The 23,865-nt window shown below is 26.0% G+C and overlaps 1 protein-coding gene across 4 annotated transcripts in view; it reads right to left on the bottom strand.

The window, feature by feature from the left end:
* sog (chordin short gastrulation) overlaps positions 1-23,865 on the bottom strand; it is a 54,609-nt gene that overhangs the window by 4,900 nt on the left and 25,844 nt on the right. For all 4 annotated transcript variants that reach the window (XM_075298194.1, XM_075298195.1, XM_075298196.1 and 1 more), the window contains exons 3-5: positions 14,374-14,483; positions 12,248-12,380; positions 12-68 (exon numbers count right to left, since the gene is read on the bottom strand). In XM_075298194.1, the coding sequence (XP_075154309.1) occupies positions 12-68; positions 12,248-12,380; positions 14,374-14,483 (300 nt within the window). The remainder of the gene's footprint in view (positions 1-11; positions 69-12,247; positions 12,381-14,373; positions 14,484-23,865) is intronic.

Below are 23,865 nucleotides of genomic sequence, written 5' to 3'. Positions count from 1 at the left end.
CAAATACTTACGTTTCATATTGCGCTCCTCTTCTTCCATATGTGCCGGTACATCTAAGGCCATAGTGTCTGTAAGAACAATTTCAAAAAAAAAGAGGAAAAATTAGAAAATATTACAAAACCATAAAAATGTCAACAACTACAAAAAATTACTAGAGAAATTGAATGGAAAGGAATGTCTTTCTGAATGAATCTCCTATTGCTATGGTTTGGGACAATTAACAGGAAATTGCTCTCTGTCTTTTTTTGTCTTCTTCTACGGCAGCCACCTATGGAGTTATTGTAGAGAACCTGAAACCATAATCCAAAGAAAACTTCGAACAAAAACTCTTTGTGGATCAAAGTGTGAATAGAGGAGGGTAACGGATGACGACCCACACTAACACATCACATTTTTGTTTTTCCTTTGACATAATCACCCTAACAAGTTACCGCCTCTTGTAACACACGCTGCGATCGTAGATGCACACCTCACAAAGGTGAGCCAGCCACACACACAAAACCTTCAAGCAGCAGCTACAATTTAGGAGGATATCAATTTTCTGGGAAACCATTTCTATTTAATTCGTTTTCGTTGTTGTTGCTGTTGCTGTTGTTTCTGGGTGTTTTGTTTCTTTAAACTTTGAAAAATGGTTGTGACGTTTGATGATTAGAACATGGATGGATTTTCTTTAGGCCGCTCATCGATGACACCCTACAATGCCATTTATAATCCCCCTTCCATAACAATGGCCATGTTAAACAATAAAATCGAAAATTTTATGGAAAATCAGTTTAGAGTTTCGTAAAGCAAGAAAAAAAAACATGGCCTTTTATTTTTATTCAACGTCCATAGCTTCAGAGAAATAACCAACCAATAAAGGAAGTAAGGTCAAAGAATAAGGTGATTGGTTGAATGTTTAGTATGGGGGCATTGGACAATTAATTGATATACTTTTTGTTGTAATATATAAGCCGGATATCCGTTGTCATAGTAGGATATTATTGTAAAAAAGACAAAAGATTTCTAGGGAAATTTTTATCCCAAATTTAAAAGGGAAAATGTCTGAGAAAATATGTAAAAATGGAAATAGTTCAAGATTCTTTGAAATCTTAATATTTAAATAGTAGCAGGAGATAGAATTAAATAAAAGAAAATAAATTAAGGAAATAAAATAAAGTAGAACATATAAACTAAAATAAAATAAAACAACAATAATAAAATAAAATTTAATAATATGAAAAAAAAAAACAAAATTAAATTAAATTAAATTAAATTAAATTATATTAAAAGAGATTTCTAGGAACTTTTTCATTCCATGTTTAAAAAGGAAAATGCGTGGAAAAGTATGTAAACAACAAACTAGTTCAAGATTCTATTAAATCCTAATATTTAAATAGCAGCAGGAAATAGGAACTTTAATTTGAACAAAATAAAATAAAACACAAAATATAATACAATAAATATATAAATATAATAAATATAATAAAATAAAATAAACATATAAAATAAAGTAAAGGACAATAAAATAAAATAAAAAATATATTTTTATAAAATAAGATTTCATTAAATTAAAAGAGATTTCTAGGACAAATTTTATTTCACGTTTAGTAGGAAAATGTGTGGGAAAGTATGTAAAAAAGCAAATTGTTGATAGAAGCAGTAAGCAAAATGGAAAAAAATTAAATAATATAAATTTTAAAAATTTATGACTATTTCACGTTTAGAAGGAAAATGTCTTGAAACGTATGTAAAAAAGCAAATTGTTGATAAAAACAGGAAATAAAAGCTTTAATTTGAATAAAAATAAATAAATATCATAAATAAATAAATATCATAAAATAAAATAAAATAAATTAAAATAAAATAAAATAAAATAAAATAAAATAAAATAGAGTAAAATAAAATAAAATACATTAAGAAATAAAACAAAACTGGGAAGTGCACAAAAAGACAAATTGTTAATAGAAGCGGGAGGTAAACGCTTACATTTGATGAAAATAAAATAGATTTATTTATTTAATAAAATGAAATAAAATAAATTAAATTAAAGTAAAATAAATTAAATTAAAATGGAAGTGATTTCTAGGCACATTTTTATTTTACGCTTAGAAGGAAAATGTGTGGAAAAGAATGTAAAAAAGCAAATTGTTAATGGAAGCGAGAGGTAAAAGCTTTAATTTGAATAAAATAAAATATATTAAATAATAAAATAATATAAAGTAAAATAAATAAAATTTAATTTAATGAAATTAAAATTGATTTTATTAAATTATCAAATCCATTTTAATTTAGGATAATAAATTAAAGGAGATTTCTAGGAAAATATTTATTTTATTCGAAGAAAAATGCGTGAGAAAGCACGTAAAGCAATAGACCGTTCAAGATTCTCGGAAATCTTATTGAAATAGAAGCAGTGGTTAAAAGTCTTAATTTGAATAAAATAAAATAAAATAATTTAAAATAAAATAAAAAAAAAATAAAATAATTTAAAATAAAATAATTTAAAATAAAAAAATAAAATAAAAAAAATAAAATAAAACTAAACATAACTACGTTAAATGAAATTATTTATAAAAAATTAAAATAAAATAATATAAAATAAAATAATATAAAATAAAATAAAATAAAATGATATAAAATAAAATAATATAAAATAAAATAAAACTAAACATAACTACGTTAAATGAAATTATTTATAAAAAATTAAAATAAAATAATATAAAATAAAATGAAATAAAATAATATAATATAATATAAAATAAAATAATATAAAATAAAATAAAAAAATAAAATAAAACTAAACATTACTACGTTAAATGAAATTATTTTAAAATAAACTGATTTAATTTAAAATAAATTAAATTAAATTTGCTTTGAATAAATAAATAAATTTAAAAAATTTATAAAAAAAATAAATTTTTAATTGACAAAACATAGATAATTTATAATTATTTACTTTAGTTTAATATAATTTATTACAGTTTTATTTGATTAATTTTATTTATTATAACTACATTACATTACTACGTTAAATGAAATTAATTTAAAATAAATTGATTTAATTTAAAATTAATGAAATTAAATTGGCTTTGAATAAATGAAAAAATTTCAAAAATTTATAAAAAAAAATAAATTTTTATTGGACAAAACATAGGTAATTTATAATTATTTACTTTAGTTTAATATAATTTATTACAGTTTTATTTGATGAATTTTATTTATTATAACTATAGATTATAGTTAAATATAATTTAATTTAAGTTAACCTTAGTTAATTTAATTAATGATCAAAAATAATTTAACACATTTTAATTTGATTTATTTTAATATAATTTCATTTTTAACTAAATTAGTATTTTTTTGAATGTCTTTTAATGATTAATATCACAACTATGGGTATATCTTATATCCTCTGAAAATTATTCTTAAAGCATTTAGAATATTCTTGATTTCCAAACAAATTTTCTATTATAAATTTGTTGTTAAGATTTTTATCTCAGATCTTTTTGGTGTGTGCTGGTCATAATATTAGGCAACAAAATACAAAAAAAAAGAACAAAACAAAATATTTAGCTTATCGTTTTCGTTCTGTAAACATTTGCTAATATTCAATCATTTGTTATGTGTCACTTTTGCTTCTGCTGTAGATGATGATTATGCGATATGGTGATGATGAATCTAACAGGCTGGCCATTGTCATCACCATGGTTTCCGTCATCATCATCAACATCACAGTACTAAACTGCCTCATCTTCTGGCATTGGTTACTAAGACATGATGATGACGACTATGACCAGTGGCCACTCGCAGATCACAAATGATCTGCTAAATTCCTAAGTTAATAGTGGGGCCATTGTTTTTGCTGTTGTTTTGGGTGCAACATGTTATAAAAACAAAAACAAAAACTTACTTAAATAGATAAAATAAAGCGTTATAATACATTATGAAGATAAATTGGAGTTTGTAGCCACTTGTGTGGTATTACAAGTTTTGAATTTCGTTAAGCCCCACTTGCAAATGTTGGCATTGATCAAAACCACATTAGCTTTTCAGGTAAAAATATTTCAAATATTTTAATTTCTTTGTTACATTCCAGCTAGCTGGAGCCAATCAATATTGTCAGCTTTTAAGGTAATTCCAATGAATTTCCATTTTTTTATATTCAAACGGCAAGGAGTAGGTTATTGGCTTTAGTTAGGCTCCTAGTTTCTTCTATGGCATTCACCTATTATTATGGAAAAACCTATAATTCTAAAACAAAACTCTGCCATAAAAATTCCTTAGTCGTGGCAAGCTTAAATCATAAGCAAAACAAAAAGAAAATCAAAAACTTATGGGGGTTTGTCTTGCTCTGGATGCCTTGCTAGGCTAGCATAGAAAAAGCAAATTTTCACTTTTACTGCTAGCTAGCTAGCTAGAGAGTATCTAGAAGGAGTTAGGATCCATCTAAGGAATGAAGCCTACTCGTTCATCAGCAAAAACAAAGTTAGAGGAACAAAACTAAAGACAAAAAAAAAAAAAATAAAACAATGAACTGTAATATTGGCTTTACTTGGATTTTTGATGTCGACGTTAATGCTGATTACTCCGATGATGATGATCATCATCATCATCATCCGCATCGTCATAAGGTATCACTATAAATGCTCATATCAAAGACTTATAGCCATGCCAATAATGAAGCTGCTGGTGGAGTTAAAGCATTTATCAACCAACATGAACTTGTTTCCATAATAGTTCATGTTGTACACATAAAGTCACTATAATAAAAACAAGTTAAATCATAACCAAACTACCTCAAAAAAAAAAAAAAAAAAACGGCAGAAAATAAAACCAAGCATATATATACACCAAAGTATAACACAGTCGCCAATTCCATAGTTTAGGATGCCTCCATGAGAGCACCTACACTGATGGAAAAATTGAGAATAATAAAAGAAGTGACAACTATTCTAAGTGCTTTCCGTTCGTTATCTGATAATTCTAGAATTTATAATCGGAGATGATATTATCAATATTAAAATAATAAACATTATAGAAAATACCTATTCTCGTATTGGTGGAGAGTTTTTTTTTTCATAATTACAAAAAATAAATACAACTGTTACACACAACAAAGTAAAAATTAAAAAGTCTCCAAAAAGTGGAGAGTTTAAAAAATGTTGAATTGGCAAAATTCAAAAACGAAATAAAATATAAATGGAGATTTATTTTCTAATTATAAAAATTAAATCAAAACTTTCTGTCTTTTATTTGTATAAGAAAACATAAAAAATCAAAAATTATAAAGTCTCCAAAAAGTGTAAAGTTAAAAAGGAGGTGCAAATTTTGAATAAAAAAAATCTTGAAATTTTAATATTTAAGTTATAGTTAAATATATATGGGAGCCACCGTAGTGCAATGGTTAGCATGCCCGCCTTGCATACACAAGGTCGAGGATTCGATTCCTGCTTCGACCGAACACCAAATGTTTTTGAGCGGTGGATTATCCCACCTCAGTAGTGCTGGTGACATTTCTGAGGGTTTCAAAGCTTCTCTAAGTGGTTTCACTGCAATGTGGAACCCTGTCATTGAGCTTAACATTGAATCGGGCAGCACTCAGTGATAAGAGAGAAGTTCACCAAGTGAGCCTGATGCATCGGGCTGCCACCTAACCTAACCTAAACATTATAGAAAATACCTATTCTCGTATTGGTGGAGAGTTTTTTTTTTCATAATTACAAAAAATAAAAACAATTTTCTTCTTTGTCTTTGTGTGAGAAACACACAACAAAGCAAAAATTAAGAAGTCTCCACAAAGTGGAGAGTTCAAAAAATATTGAATTGGCAAAATTCAGAAAAGGAATAAAATATAAATGGAGATTTATTTTCTAATTTTAAAAAAAGTAAATAAAACTTTCTGCCTGTTCTTTGTATAAAAAAAAATATAAAAAAAAATCAAAAATTATAAAGTCTTCAAAAAGTGTAAAGTTAAAAAGGAAGTGCAAGTTTTGAATAATAAAAATCTTGAAATTTTTATATTTAATTTATAGTTAAATATATTAACATATAAACCCATATGATTGTGCAATATATATCCTTATCTCAAAATAATTTTGTCATTACTTTTAAGTATAATTTTTCCCCCAAAAACAAAAAAAGAAAATTCGCAATAATGCAAATATTTGAAAATACTTCTCGTGTAGTAATAAAGCCACCAACAAGCAATATAAATCTTTGGCCATTGAATATCATATGCCAATGAATAGACTGTAATGGAGTAATAGCAGTAGTGGACCAAAGCCTATATTTGATGACGATGATGATGATGATGGTGGTGGCCAAGTAGTTGCTTGCTGCTATAGCAAACAATTACTTCGACTAAATATGAATCTTGAGCTGCCAAGCTTTCAACAGTCAACACCAGCGATAAATGCCAGTTTTCGCAATATCCATGGCTCCTCTAAAAGCGATTTGAAAACATCAAAGACTTAATGGCTCTTGGCGTTTTTTTTGTTGCTTCTTTTTGATTACTTTGCTAAACATACCAACCAAATTTGGTTTAGAAAAATATGCCATTTTCAGTCCAAAAAAAGTCATTACATTTTTTTTTTGTTTTGGTGGAACTTCTTCTTTGGGAATAATTGAAAGCACAATGTACTTGTGCAAAAGTTGCTTCAATAAAAATTTCTCAAAGCAAAGACAACAGCTCAATATGTGCAAAAAGAAGTCGGAGTACAGAATTCCTAAAATTATTGTCAACAACATATTTAAGCCTTAACAAATCATTTCCACTTGTGCCTGTCTATGAGTAGGCATACAAACGATGACGATTACATTGCTAGGTTTCACCAAATCCTCCTGGAGTATCCCATCCTAGTTGTGGTAAGGATACTCTCCTGATGATGGTTTTGTTGGTAGCATGCATCATGCTTCATGGCCCATCATTGTCATCATTATCATTAAAATTTACAGCATGAAGCCAGAACTATTTTTCTGTCTGTCTGTCCATCCATTGCTATGGCCATTCTGGCCGTTTATCATTCCTTGTGTTAGTAGTTTGTTACCAAGTGCTTTATTCGAAGTTTATGCAGGCCCCATATAGAATGGTAACAATATTTGTCCATAGCTTCTTAATTATAATTAAATGAGTGCGTAAGTATAAGGAGATACAAAGGGTAACACAAACAAGGGTGATGAAACAAAAAAAGAAATAAACTGCAAGTCTCTGTAAGAAAAATTCTATTTTCATTTTAAAGGCCTCAAGTTTAGGAGTTCAAATTGTTTTTTATTGAAACAAAAAAAAAATTAACATTCTTTATATTAAAATAAATTCTAGTTAACACAAATTATTGAAAAACGCTTTGAACTCCATTTATCTTCAAGTACTAGTTTGTATTCAAATAATTTTCAAATGCTGATTGCTTAAAATTATCAAAAAAAAAAATTAAGTTATTTTTTGTTGTTTTTTTTTTTTTTTGATTTCATTGACTAAACTACAAGTGTAGCTTAACCAACAGAGGAAAAAAATGTTTGTCAAATTTATTTGGGCAAAGCCCTATAGACTGCAAGATGGTTGGATGGAAGCACGTTTCGGAATTACCACATTCCTCATCAGCATCCTCTACTTGCAGCAAAACTATCAACCAATTATCAGAATAAATTCAGGCAGTTCATTAAACCCAACAATGAACCACACTTGAACCTTCCGAAAAAAGGGTTTGCATGATAGCCGGCTTATGCTATTTTTTTAATATACAAAAATTGTGGACACTTTTTTGCCTAAGTCAAAAAAAATGTTTCCATTTGATTTCTTTAAAATCCATCATTCTTAATTTCTAGCTAGCTACACTCTTCGGATGTTTGTATTGCCATTGCTCAGACAAACCTTTTTTCGCTGTAAATTTTTTTTCTTCTGTTTTTCTTCTACATTGTTGTTGTTTTTTTTTTCTCCCTCCCATTTCATAATGACATAACTCGAGCATTTTAACGCTTATTAAATTATCTCATTTTAAGGTATTTCATGACGTTTCAACCTTATTTCATTCTGTCCAAAGAGTCACATGGAATGAAAACAATCTACTTATATTCCTGTGAAGATCTTGGGCCGATGACACAAAAACCTGCTAAAGAAAATGATGTTCATGAGTTGATATCATGATGATATGATGAAACAGCGGGAGGGTCGTTTTTAGTAATATCCCCCCAGTGTGAGTGTGCAACAGCAAAAATGAAAAAGGTAGGAACGATGGTAACGATAGCACAGCAGCACAAGACTCTGGACCAGCCACAGAATTCGTATAAAAAAAAAATTATCTTAGAAAAAGATCTGTATTTTATTGGCCTAAAATGTTGAACAGAACACAAAATTTATAACTTAAATGTCGCTGCTCTGGCTGATAATATGGGCGTCAATGTTTATTTGGCATATTTTCGAAAAAGGAAAAAAACACAACGAAATGAGTGGACTTAAAAATTCTTTGCCTTGGACTTTTAAGGAATTTGAAATTTAATGATACCCACCTCACAGTGGCAGTAGTTACAGGAGAGGCGGCATGACAAACCCTGTTCATACCGAAAATGGTGACAATAATTTTTAGAATTTCCTTGGTTGATAAGACGCCACCATGATTAGGATGAGACAAAAAAGGCCAGACTTTGAAATCAAGATTTTAATCTTTAACGATCAATGACCAAAAAAGAGCTAACATATGAAGATTAAAACCAGGGCACCTAATAAAACTCACAAGATGGTCCATAAGATCATGGAATAGAGCCATATAAAAAATTGAAAGTAAATGGATTGGATTAAAAGAAAATCTCCTTTCAATTTCACACCCGTTTCTATTACAATGATTTCATTTTGTGGGCTTAGGAATTCTTGATTCATTTATTACAAATCGTAATTCCAAGAAACCTCATTTATTTTGGCTTTGAAATTCATTCATTTTTCATTGGAGCGGCATTGAATTGAATTCTTTAAGAAAAATGACCCTCACTACAAAAAAAAAAAAAAACTGAAAAGAAAAAGAATGTGGTTCAGTGTTTGCACTCTGGTTGGTCAAAGATAGTGTGTGCTCAACTCTTTACATGCCAAAGATCTAAAGATAAGATCAAAAGAAAATTACCAGCAACCACTGACGTTGGGCCAAAAATACTAGCCTGCTCGGGCCATATTATAAGCATACCTCGAAAAAAAATCTTGTTTGCTTCGTTTTTTTTTCATGTTCACTTGAAGATAAATTTACAATCGGTGTTGTTGTTTTTTTCTGTTGGTCTTAAGTTTCAAGATAAATTGTACTGATTTTCTTAAGGGGGCTTTAGATGTTGGCTATATGGTGTTAAAAAAGGTTTATGGTCCAAACCACATTAAATGTGGGTTTAGGGGGGAACTTTAACTTTAATTGGTGTAAAGATAGTTATACAATGGAAGTTGAAACAATAATTTTCCATACCCTATACAAAAAATTTACTGAAATCGTTTCTTTTATGATGAAAATAATTTAAATGTTATATTTTTATATATAACATAATTTAATAAAACAAATTAAAAATGTTTATTCATAAGGACAATGAGTTTGCATAGCTATTGATTATAAAACATGATTGTTTACTATATTTTATATAGTGGAGAGTTTTGTAATATGGTCAAAATGAAAAGAATTCAATGTTTTCGGTATTCTTTAGAAGAAACTATTGAAATTGGTGTAAAATAAAAAGTCTCCAAAAAGTGGAGACCTTTTAAAAATCCTAAACTTGTTCTATAGTGTTGCCAAATAGAATTGCAACATATTTCAAAAGAAAATACTTAATTATACAAGTCTCCAAAAGTGGAGAAAATAGAAAAGTTTTTAAAATGTAATTTTAGAGCATACGGATCTATGAAGTCCATAAATTCTTTTCTAAAAGTCTCTATACAAAGCCTTATAATTAATAATGTTAACTAAATTCAGTTTTGTAATATGGTCAAAATGAAAAGAATTCAATGTTTTCGGTATTCTTTATAAGAAACTATTGAAATTGGTGTAAGATAAAAAGTCTCCAAAAAGTGGAGACTTTTTAAAACATCCTCAATTTGTTCCCTAGTGTTGCCAAATAGAATTTACAATAGTTTTCAAATGAAAATACTTAACCCTGCAAGTCTCCAAAAATGGAGAAAATCGAAAAATTGCTATAATGTAATTTTAGAGCATACGGATCTATGAAGTCCATAAATTCTTTTCTAAAAGTCTCTATACAAAGCCTTATAATTAATAATGTTGACTAAATTCAAGAAATATATTATATTTTTTTCTCTCTTATTTTCATTTATGTGATACTGTGTGTTTTTTCTACCTCTAATAGCTGGATTATGTGAAAGTACTATTTCGGATGGTATGACATTGTCGACATACATACATATTATCCCAAAAAAAGCTGCTTATTATGTATGCTGCTATTCATGCAGAAAATTACTTAAACCAAAATAAGGTTAATTTTTGTTCATCTCTAGCTTTCAATTGCTTCAACCCTCTCCTCTTCCTCTAGAGATAAACGAACATTCTTTTCAAATATTTTGTATTTTCGATCATTTTGTATTTTTCCTCTTTTTTTCATGGGTTTTACTTTTGAGAAATATAATTAAAGCGTATATGCCAAATTGTGTATGGACACTATTTTTTTGAGCTTCTACGTTCGGACAAAATGTGGTCATGCTTCTTAGAGAGGAGCGTATTTTTGCGGTAATAATAGCGATGCTTGACGCGGAACCTCATTATCATGGTGGCGGTGTTCCTGGGGGCGGTTAGAAGTATTGGTGGTGGCAATAATGATAATAATGATGATGATGCTGTCAATTCATGTCTCCTTCCCCCCCTCGACCTTCTCTCCCACACACCCTAGCTCTTTCATTTTTTTCTTGTATGGGGCCAATGATGCCAAAAGAAATTTTGTATTTATTTTATTTCGTTTCTTTCATTTTTGGACGAGGTCGATTTTGTTTTCGTTTTTTTTTTCACGCGTGTATTTTTTTATTTTGATAGACATTTTTATATGTATATATTGGTGTTTGTGTTTTTTTTTGGTTTTTGCCCTGCTTACTATAGAATATTGGCTAGGTGTTGGTGATGATGGTTCATGTTCCCGTTCTGTTTTCTGGTTTATATTATTTAATAATAAAAAAAAATTAACCAAAAAAAAATATATCAAAACGAAAAAAGAGCAGATGTTGTGGAAATTAATTTTCCCCAGAGGTATGGTCTTTGGACAATAGCAAAAGAGATAAAGATTTGTAGACAGACACCTCTTTTTTATGCAAACGATGAGTATAGTATGTTTATGAAGATATTCTACTTGATGTCTGCCTTAGTGGCCAATAAATAATATTTTTATGAGAAACAGAAGAAGAAGAAGAGTTAAATATATATAAAGAGGACGTCTAGTAGGAAATGAATGACTGTGGGGGAAAAAAAAAACTCAAAGAAAGTTGAAATTTAAAAAAAGAGGGGTTAACATAAAAAATATTTCTCAAGGAGACAATGCATTTTTTTTATTTCTATATTAATTAAAAATTAATATGTAAGCAGAAAAGTCTCTATATATACTTATTTTAACATATACCATCCTTCATATATCATACAAATCTAGGGTGTCATTGAAAATATTGGGGTTATACTTCCCCATGCAATTTATGTATAATTGCAAAAATCACAAAAAAAATCACTATCTGCAAAATTATTTATAGTAGATCTATCTACGAAAATCCCTCGTATTATTATCTATGTTATAATAAAATGTATTAAAATATGTTTATTTTGATCAGAAATGACAAAAAACACTTTTATAAAATTTGCAAAATAATGACTTAAATATATTAAAAAATATATGTATACGTATTATTGTATAAGGAACATCATCCATGTCTAGTCAGCCACTTTTGTGGATATTATCTTGCTGCTATATAGTATGGTGGTGATGTGTATTTAAAATTTTGTTTCAATTTTTTTTTGTTGATATTTTCCGTGTTGTTTTTTTTTTGCTTCTCTTGCTTGTTCGTTATATTTTACTGGGTAATCTATAACAGACAATTTATTTTGGTATGGCTGAAATGTTTTATGATTTATGTAGGATTTCTGTCTTTATGTATATATATATTTCTTTTTACTATAGCTAGTGGGAGTGTTGAATGGAGAGGTGAGGCGTGAAAATAGTAATGTCTGATGTCTGAGTGATTCATTCAAGATAGACCAAAAGTGGAAAGGGGTTTCTTAAAAAAAAAAATGAAAAACAAAAACTGATAAAGACTTACCATTTTTATCACCGGGACAGGTTTTGCAACATTTACCGGGCAACAAGACGGGATCATCACACAAAGCTGGAGGACATTCATTTTTAATATTACGGCATTGAACTCGGGCCACAATACGGCGTTTCTTGGGAACCTGGAAAATTAAAAACAAAATCATAAAATTAAAAAAAATGCGTTCGAAAATACAAATTGAATTGTAGGTATTCTATTTAATATATTTACATATATATTTTTTGATTTTGATTTTATTTTTTATTATTATTTTTTAATTTATTTGCGATTTCATGAGAAAATTTTGAAAGAATTTGCTTAATATTTAAACTTTTGGTAACAATGGAATTTTTACAGGACACAACGATCTGTGCATTCTGAAGCCAATGATTTTGAAGAAATCTCCTATTTTTAATTTAGTCCAATTGTATGAATACTTTCCAAAATTTACAACAATTTTTCGTATCAATTATTTCCATAAGAAAACACATACAACATTTTATCTATTTTTTTTTGTTGTTTTTTAATATTATTTAATGTATATTTCTTATTTTATTGTTTTATTCTAGAGCCAATTTTAATATTTTTTAATTTTTGTTTTGTAAATAAAAACAAACATAATAAGTTGGCATATGACACTAAACCATATAAACAAAACAAAAAAAAAACATATAATCCAAATGGCTTAAATAAAATGTCTTAACAATATTTAATGCCATTTTCGTTTGGTCGCTTGTTAATCATTTTTTGATTAATGGAATTATAAAAAAGCATATGTCTTTTATTGCCTCAAAGGTGTCCCATATTTTTCGCCATACACTCGTTATATTTTATGGATGTTTCTCTGTGCTGCGTTTGCGTTTTTTTTTGGCTCCCCCTTCTTTCTGTCTCGTTTTGTTGGTAAAATTTTAATTGCCCTATAAATTATTTGTTAATTAATTAGAGAGTGTAAAAAATATATACGCAAATGCATGGGACTATATAATGGAAATTTTCAAAAAAAAAAGTATCTATAAAAACATAAGCATATACAAAGCTCTAGAAAAGTATATTATTATTGTTTTTTCTTTTATTTTGTCGAGGCATTGCTTTTTTTTTTTTGCGTAATTCTTAACTAATATATAGATAAATAAATATATGAAGATAAAATATGGGATATGGAGAAAATCAAAATGCATTTTGATTTTAAATAATAATAATAAAAAACAAATTAAAAGAAAAACAAAAGACGAAAGAAAATTATTGGCACCATCAGTTGATGAGAAATGCTTTAGCCACTTAGATGATGATGATAACAAAAAGACTTTATGGCGTCAATTTAGAATTTTTTTTGATAAGGTGAAGGAGAAAAAGGGGGTTTGGTATAGTTTTTCAATTTCTTCTTGATATCTTTTGCCATCCGTATTAACAAAATCAAGCCACATCAGTGTCATGTGTAGAAAATATACATGTATAAATATGTTTTTCTATTTAGTATTAAAATCTGAATTTGCGTTATTTCACTAGTCGAACAGATAAAAAAATATGCTTGTGCTTAAAATCAGTTGAAAGAATATAGTATTTTTTGCCATGAACCAACAAATTATTAATCACTTAAAAATTCTCTTGAGACAAGTAGCGTACGCAAGCATGGGATTTTGTTTTCATTTTTTAAGGAATTTAAATATTTTTCAATTGATCTGGGCAATGAGTTAGATAGATTTCAATGTTAAGTATTTTTTGAACATATTTTTTGGTGATTTATTTTCAAATCAATTCTCTGTTGGAATTCTACGTAACAATTCAAAAAAAAAAAAATAGAGATACAAAACAAAATCACATGCAAAAGTTATTTAAAATATTGGATATTTGGAAATTAAAAAAAAAAAATATATATATATATATATATATATATATATATATATATATATATATATATATATATATATATATATATATATATATATATATATATATATATATATATATATATATATATATATATATATATATATATATATATATATATATATATATATATATATATATATATTTTAGTTATATATATTTAAATTTTATTACCGTCAACAAAAATTTAATTTTCTTCAATTTTTATTTTATTCAAATTTTTAGTAATAATCCATAATCATACTTACCGCTACACATTCGCATTTTATGCAATACATAACGCCAAAAGGTGGCCCCAAATCTGCATACCATGTTGATCCCAATTCTCGTAAGGTTTTGCCAAATTGACATTCGGATACTGTAATAAAATAAATAATATTGTATATTTATAAAACTGTTACATCATAATTTTATATATTTATTAAGAATTATTCATTATAAATTATTCATTATTAAAAAATATTATAGACCTAATTGCATAAAGGAAATTGGTTCGATTAATAGTTTGTATTTTTGCAATATGGCCTTTGTATATATAAAATTTCTAAATGTAAATAATATCACAATGGACTGAATAGTCTAAGTGAGCCTGAATCTGAATCGGGCTGCCACTTTAACCTAACTTTAAATGTAAATAACAACAACAATGCTGACTAAAAAATATTATATATACGATTGGCAAAGGGAGAAATCAATGAGATGTAAAATATTCTAGAAAAAACCTTCAATGTAATAATCTCCTAAACTCTCCAATTCGTGGAGACCTTAAATTACATAAATTTTAATGACTGAATACTTTAAATCCTCTATTTAGAAGACTATATGGGATTTTAAGGGTTTTTGAAAACTCTCCACTTTTTGGAGACTTTTGAAATTTTATAATTTTTGATATTTGCTGATAAAATTGATATGTAAAAACACATTTAATATAGATTTTCATAGTATTTGGCAACTCTCCACTCTTGTTTGCTTTAATTTACAACAATTAAAATGAAATCTTCTCGCCTAGCAATCTCTTCTCGCCTCATTATCTTAATTCATGATCCATTATTCATTGTTTCTACTCAAGGATTTTTTGATTTTTCATTTAGTTCTTCTCAAGGATTTTTATGCAATGGATCATTGGCCAAGCTATTTTTCTTGTTATTATAAACTCATGTTTAATAAATTAACATGTTAATTTGATTGCTATTCTTTTAGTCTATTCCAACAACTGCGAAATAAATAACAAATGGTATATAATACAAGACACCCATCTTATACAAATACTAAATGTTTTTTTTATTGGAAAATCCTATTGATAGACTTGAGATGAACAAGTCAACAATTGTGGCCAACCGTCTGCAGATACTCTTTGATGTTTCGAAATAAAACAATTCAAAGGCAGTTTATGATTCCGGCTATTAACAAAAAAAAAAAAAAACAATGTTCAAATAAAAAGATCGAATTCCTCAAAATGGGAACATTCTCAATACATTTTGTTTTGGAATTTTATTATAGACAACAATATCATTAGGCTAAGCCATAAGCATAAATGATTGACTAAGATGCAATGCAATAGAATGAATAAATGGATAAACGGTTGGATGTTGAATGACCCATGGTTTTGGTTTAGACAAAATGTTTCGGCGTTTCATTAATGAACTCGATCAATGTGTTTGGGTTTTCTTCTGAGGAGATGAGTTTTTTTTTGTTATTTTAATTAAATGAGACCGCCCATGTTGGCCCTTAATTGGAATTTTTATTTTATAAATTGGAATTGTTACTATTACCTAATTCTTCCCCCTACCCTTTTGCAATATTAAATTCCCTTAACATTTTTTTATTACTACTACGGAAAAATGCGGTTTATTGTAAGATTTTTCATAGACTTATTAGACCTTAAGACGTCGTTTTGTTTTGTTTTTTTTTTTTAGTTTTGTTTTTGCTTGTTTGAATATTATTTTCATTCTCGTTTTACTGAATGAAACCTTATAAATGCCACTTTTATTTATAAACTACAATAATTGTAACAAGTTATTCTATTTATCAGTATACTATATAAGTGGGCAATAGGTGGAATAATTTGTGTAGTTTTTTTTTGTTTTCAATATTGATTAAGGATTTGAAATTTATATAAAAAACAACAAATGAAAAAGAAAATTTTATTAATTTTATTTTTATATTGTTTTCCATCCTTGAGTTTTTATTTTTTGTGTGGTTGTTCATCATAATTTTGGTGGCCAATTGAAAAATGATTTTCAATTAAATAATTCATTAAAACAACAACTACATACACATAAGATATATGGATGTTGTAGCAAAGCTATTGACCAAATGTAGCAACTCGTATATATATATTTATATTCGTTCATATAAATATACATATTTTTGTATAAACATTTTTCTCCTTTATTGACGTGAACTGCCAACTCTGTTAATGGAATAAATGCATAAATGATTCTTAAGGCGCCACAAAGCGAAAACTTGATCACTGAATAACTCAAAACCCAAAAGCAAAAAAAAAAAAAATTGGCCAAAAAACGAGACGCACACAAATCGAGATTGGCGTATGGACAGACGGCACGAACGGACAATGATATTGCATGGCCAATGGTTTTTATGCAGACTGGAATTTTTGTGAATGAAAAGTCAAGACAACATGGTATCCGTTCGAAAAATGTTATCGAAAATGGAAAAGAAAGAAAGGAAAATTGAAAACAAAAATTAGAGCAAATATTTTAAACACAAAAAAAATAATTTATAAAAAAAATATAAAAAAATATTTGTTAAATATTTAAAAAAAAAAATTAATTTTCATAGATTGATACACTCAAAACAAAGTGAATTCTCTATTTCACTAAAGTCAATTTAACTTTATTTTAGTTCATGGAATTATTATGTTTGGAGAAAGTTTCCTTTACTCTAATAATTTTTTGTGTACGTTAGTTAAATTAACTAAAACCGAGGAAAAAATATACTCAAATGAAGCATAAAGATAAACTAAATTCGTGTCTTCCCCAATTTGGTTCAAAATTTCTTTAAATTTGTAAATTTTACCAAAAATGCGTCCATCATGAACATCGTATGTCACTAAAGACATTCTTGCAATTTTGAACTCCAAGTTTTCTTCCTGGTGGATTCACTGTTTTTTTCAGTGTAATTGTTTCAAAATATTTGTTACAAACATTTTGATCTGTTATACACGATATTTAGGATATTTCTGTGAAGATTTTTCCATATGAAGTAAATGATTGACACCCTTCAGATTACTCGCGACAAGTTCTCGGGTGTATCAACGAATTCTAAGGTATACACCAAAAGGGACTGATGACCTGTTTGATTTTATTAATCAAGAGTAATGAAATGAAAGATAGAAGGGAAATTGAGTTTATTAAATAGCTGCGGCCCATAAAGGGATAAATGTTTATCATCTAGATTACTGCGGACCGTTTTTGGGACAATTTCATAATTGTGCAATTTAAGTGAACATTTTTTATTAACGCTCATTTTATTATCTTTTGTAAAGCATATATAGTTCTTTTGTAGCCTTGTTTTGGATCTTTTGCTACTTTTTTTTAAGGTCAGGGTGTTTGGCAAAAAGTTTTCTGTATATTTAAAGCATACAGAATTTTGATTATGGATAATATCCATTTATTTTGTAAATCATTCTTTTTGTCTGTAGGACAATATGTCACTGTTGTAAAATGAATTTTCTAGTTTTCCTTAAGAATAACATTTTTTTGGGAAATTTTAAATTTAAAGGCCGGTACTCTGTTCGGTTTTCGCGTTGAAACTCCATACAAAACCAAAAAATGCGAAAAATTTGCGAAATTTTTTCCATTTGTGATACTTTGTTTTTTTCGTGTTGAAAAACTGACGTTTATAGCACGACGCCATTTGCAATGTGAATTAAGAAATAATTTATTTATTAAAAACTATTTGTGCGGGTTTATAAATCAAACACGGACCATATTTTTGTTCCGAAACTATACAAAGGATCAACGGAATAGCAGATCAATTGACCAAGGAAAAATAAAATGTTATTTTGTAAAAACAAGCAACACCACCAACTTAATCCAATATCGCTCCCTGTAAAATAGCGCTCCAAGCTACCTAAAAAAACGCCGCTTTCTATGTGCGAAATAATGGTTTCCATAAAAATTTTTCGCAAGAATGAACATAGTACCGGCCTTAAGGTAAGGTAAGGAAAACAGAGGGAAACTGAGAAATATTGTTTACCGATCTATTTATAAAAAAATTATTTAATTTTTTAAAAACTAATTAATTTAAAAAATGATTATATTGTTCTTATTTTCTCTATTAATGTGAAGATGGATCTCTTCTTTCAACTTTAAAAATTAATTTATTTTGTAAATTTCTTTTTTCTTAATTTTTCAATTATTTTATTTATTTATTTATTTATTTATTTGGATCTCTTCTTTCAACTTTAAAAATTAATTTATTTTGTAAATTTCTTTTTTCTTAATTTTTCAATTATACCCTACAGAATTATATATATAACATGTGTATGGCATATATCATTACTGCAATTTAATTGTCGTTAGTTTATATTTAATGCATAAATACTTGATGAAATATAGAGAATGTATAAATTGTCCACACATATATGGCATTACAATAAATCTTCTAGTTTATGATAACTATTTGCATATACTACGACTTTAAGAATAATTACACAAAAAACATTGCGATAATAGTGTAATTCTAAATTACGTCTTTTCTTCGATTTACTCTGTGTATATAGATGTAAAATAAAATTAAATTAATTTAGCAGAACCAAAACAATTTGTGGTATGTTAAAAATTTACAAAAACACAAATATTTTTGGCGCCATTTAATTACACACATATAAGAAGGATAAGGAAAAAAAATTTCAAAAATGTTCTAGAAGCAATTTGTAATCTATGTCAAAGGCATTTAAGATAATATAAATATAAAAAAAAAATATATTTATAGATTTCTGTAATTTTTTTCTTCAAACCTCCTCTTAATATATTAAAGCAAAAAAAATCCCCATTAACAATGTTGCTCCTGTTTTGGTTTTGCATGGTTAACACAACAACAAGGCCCAGAAAACATGTCAAACGCCTACACTGAAAATCTTTAGCATTTAAGAATGAAACCAACATTGTCTTTCGTTTGTTTTCAGACAATTGGCGGTAGCATTGCTGGTCGGTTTCTTATTACTGGCGTTTATGTGTTCGTTTTGTTTTTTTTTTTGTTCTTAGTTTTTCTCCTTTTCGATATTGAGGTCAGCGACCGTTGTTTTACGTTTTGTAGTGCCCCTTTCGAATTTGAATGTGATGGCAAAGTAATGCATTTTTGTTGTTGATTTTTTAGATTATTGTTATTTCAACACCTTACAAAAAAAAAAAAAAACTGGAAAAATAATAACAATGTTGAACCACCACTTTATGTATGATAATATTTGGAAAACAAACAAAAAACTCCCTGGCTTTATTAAGACAATATAATGAAATATTTTCCATAAATTTGATTGGTTTCCAAAGAAAAAAAAAATGAATATAAATATTATTGGTTCTTAAATATTTTCTTTAATTTGTATAGTTTATTTTCCACTTGAATTGCTATATTGATTATTTCATACCATTATGAATACTACCAGGCTTACGTATTTTTTTTAATGATTAATAAAAGCCCAACAAATAATATCATAATTTTTTTTTGTGATTGTCTAAAGCCTATATTGTCCGTCTATCCATTATAACCCATTAGCAAAACTCAGGCGACACATCGACCGACTATTCATTTGATTTGTTTATTACAGTGCAGAAATATTTTGTTTACTATTTTAACAACTAGAGAAAACATTTGAGATTTTTGTTTATTTTTTTTTTTGCTTTGCGTTGATATTCTTTTAGTGTCACTGATATTTTGATATGTGTGTGAAAAAATAGTTTAGATAGACATTTAAATTATGTTATATATTTTTAAAGGAAATATAATAGAGTTTGTTAGATTGGATCTTATCTCAATTGAAAACACAATTAAATTAATATTGTTTAAATTTTATTAAATTAAACAAAATTAATAATAAATCAATTAATAAATAATAATGATAAAGCTGGAAAAATCCCAGCGAAACGTTGGATGAAAATAATGGAATAATTCAATATTTGTTTTATTCGCATTCAAAAATGACCTTGAAAGCCCAGAGAAAATACATACAGAGAAAACAATAATAATAATAATTTAATTAAAATTATATTGAGTAAATTTAACATTAATTTATTTAAATTAAATTAAGTAAATTTTAAATAAATTAATTTTAATAAGTTTAAGATAAGATTAAGATAAATTAATAAATTCAAGATAAAATTAACTATGTAATAATCATTTACATTTTTTTATTCTTATAGAAATCATTATCGTATTCAGCCATTTGAGATTTTATTAATAGTTTTGTTCTTATCTCAATTGAAAAAAACTATTAAATTAATATTGTTTAAATTTTATTAAATTAAACAAAATTAATAATAAATCAATTAATAAATAATAATATTAATAATTTAATTAAAATTATATTGAATAAATTTAACATTAATTTATTTAAATTAAATTAAGTAAATTTTAAATAAATTAATTTTAATAAGTTTAAGATAAGATTAAGATAAATTAATAAATTCAAGATAAAATTAACTATGTAATAATCATTTACAGTTTTTTATTCTTATAGAAATCATTATCGTATTCAGCAATTTGAGATTTTATTTATAATTTTGTTTTATTTGCTTGTTTGAATTTTTTTATAACATTTTAAAATGATTTTTTTTATATTTTTTTCTAATAAAGAAATTAATCAAATTTCGTTATTCACCGTATAACAGTCATCTAAAAGTCAATTGTTAATTCATTTTTGATTTGTTAAAAAAATATTAAGGTTAAAATCGGAATTTATACTTAAGTCCCTAGCAACCAAAACTTACAAGTATATTTATAGTTAATGGTAAATGTTAATAAATAAATAAAATAAAAATGATTTTTAATAAAAAAATACAATAAATTTTATAATGTTTTGTGTTAAGTATAATTGTAATATTTATAAATATTAAATTATATATTTATTTATTTAAATATTTATTGTAATTAGAAAATTGCAATTTATTTTTATTTTATATTTATTTTTATTTTATTATTAAATATTTATTTTTATTTTATTATAATTGTTTAACTTTGATTAATAAAAAACTGAATTTATACTTAAGTCCCTAGCAACTAAAACTTACAAGTATATTTATAGTTAGTGGTAAATGTAATAAATAAATAAAATTAGAAGAATTTATAATAAAAAATAAAACAAATTTTATAATATTTTGTGTTAAGTATAATTGTAATATTTATAAATATTAAATTATTTATTTTTTATTTATTTAAATATTTATTGTAATTAAAAATTACAATTTATTTTTATTTTATATTGATTTTTATTTTAATATTAAATATTTATTTTTATTTTATTAGAATCGTTTAACTTTGATTAATACAAAAACGGAATTTATACTTAAGTCCCTAGCAACCAAAACTTCCAAGTATATTTATAGTTAATGGTAAATGTAATAAATAAATAAAATAAAAAGAATTTTTAATAAAAAAGTACAACAAACTTTTTAATGTTTTGTGTTAAGTATAATTGTAATATTTATAAATATTAAATTATATAGTTTTTTATTTATTTAAATATTTATTGTAATTAACAATTACAATTTATTTTTATTTTATATTTATTTTTATTTTATTATAATTGTTTAACTTTGATTAATGCAAAATCGGAATTTATACTTAAGTCCCTAGCAACCAAAACTTACAAGTATATTTATAGTTAATGGTAAATGTAATAAATAAATAAAATAAAAAGTATTTTTAATAAAAAATACAACAAATTTTATAATCTTTTGTGTTAAGTATAATTGTAATATTTATAAATATTAAATTATATATTTTTGTATTTATTTAAATATTTATTGTAATTAAAAATTAAAAATTACAATTTATTTTTATTTTAATATTTATATTATATTTATTTTTATTTTATTATTAAATATATATTTTTGTTTTATTTTATTAATTTTATTATAATCGTTTAACTTTGATTAATACAAAACATTTTATAATATTTTGTGTTGAGTATAATTTTAATTACAATAAAAAAACATAATATAAATATATACTTTTTTAATTTTATTATTATCGTTCTAGTTAGTAATTTTGTCTGTATTTTATTTATACAATAAAATTTTGTTTTTAATATTTTTTTTTTTTTTTTTTTAATTATTTTGTATTTTTTTAATATTAATTCTTCTGTATTTTTAGGGCATTTCATTTTGCTTTTGTTTCCTCTCTCTATATATATGCACACTCAAAAAATGCATTTTTTTCATATTCCTTTTGGCGTCTAACATCCGTTGGTTATCTGTGACAATGACAGGCTAAGTTTGTTAAGCGTAGGTTAAGATTTCTGGCTCGCCAGCAATTTGATATAAAAACAGTCTTGTAATACTATACCTAAAATTACATGTGTAGGAATCTGCTAAATGTAATTTGGCGCCTGAATGGCTTGCAACGTAGGTTTGAACGTACAATGCCATGAAGACAGAAGAGAAATTTTTGCCAATAAACTTGAATTTTTAACAACAACAAACAAAAGCGAAATCAACCTCCTTTAACCCAAACTCACAAACAATGACAATAACAATTTAAATATTTAAGTAAGCATTTCCGGCATAAAGCAAAAACGACAAAAACTTTTGGTAAAAAAAAATAAAAAATAGTAAAAAAACAACATTTAGGGAGTTTTAGCATAGGTATATTTTTCTGGAGCTCTTATTACCTTAGATCATGTCATTAAATATCCATTTATAAAGCTTGGAGTGTCGCCTGGGGTTTGTTTTTGTATAACAAAAACCAAAAAACATATTTAGCCAAGAAAATTAAAACACTAAAATTTTTTTTGTGGCGCCATTTAATGTCAATGTGTCAAGAGTATGTGAAAATTTTCTATTTTGGGGGGGCGAGGACATGTAATTAAGCGTAAGAAATGTTTTTAAAAGAATTGTATGCCAAAAAAGATAACGCCATAAATATTTGCAACACAAAATAAAATAAAATCAAATGAAAGAAAATTTGGCAATTAGTTTGCTCAAGATCAAAATTTCATTTAAAGTCCATGAGAAAATAAGGGTTCGAAAAAAAAATTATAAAATAATAAAAAAAAATATTAGAAACAAAAAAACCAGGCTAATAAAAATGAAAAAATAAACTTTCTTCCATTTCTGTTGATATCTTTTAATTGGCATGTTTGCTATTTGCCGATTTAAAGATATATTTATGGTATACTCGTGTCTACATTTTGGCGCCTAAGAAGATTAAATTATTTTTTTTTTGAAATATTTAATTTTTATGTATAGTTTAGATAATTATTGCAAGGAATTAGAAACAACGATTTTAAGATTTAGAATAACAAATGAGGATTTTCTCTTCCTAACACACAGAACAAAAGCATTTTTTTTATTTAACATTTAAAATATTAGCACCAATGTCGATGTTTGTTGGGCAAACATTTAACCATGCAAGGGAAGCACAGAATGATGATGGATATGGGCAAAAAAACAAAATGTTATATCTTTGCTATAAACCATACATTAATTTGTTCAAGTTTATAAAAATTTTTAACATTTAGGTTAATATAAAAAAATTTCAGTTTCCTTTTTTGTTAATGA

The sequence above is a fragment of the Haematobia irritans genome, chromosome 3, assembly GCF_050003625.1.
Source record: "Haematobia irritans isolate KBUSLIRL chromosome 3, ASM5000362v1, whole genome shotgun sequence".
In the NCBI taxonomy this organism is placed as follows: domain Eukaryota; kingdom Metazoa; phylum Arthropoda; class Insecta; order Diptera; family Muscidae; genus Haematobia; species Haematobia irritans.
The sequence above is the reverse complement of the archived record's forward strand: the minus strand, read 5'-3'. Positions and strand labels throughout refer to the sequence as shown.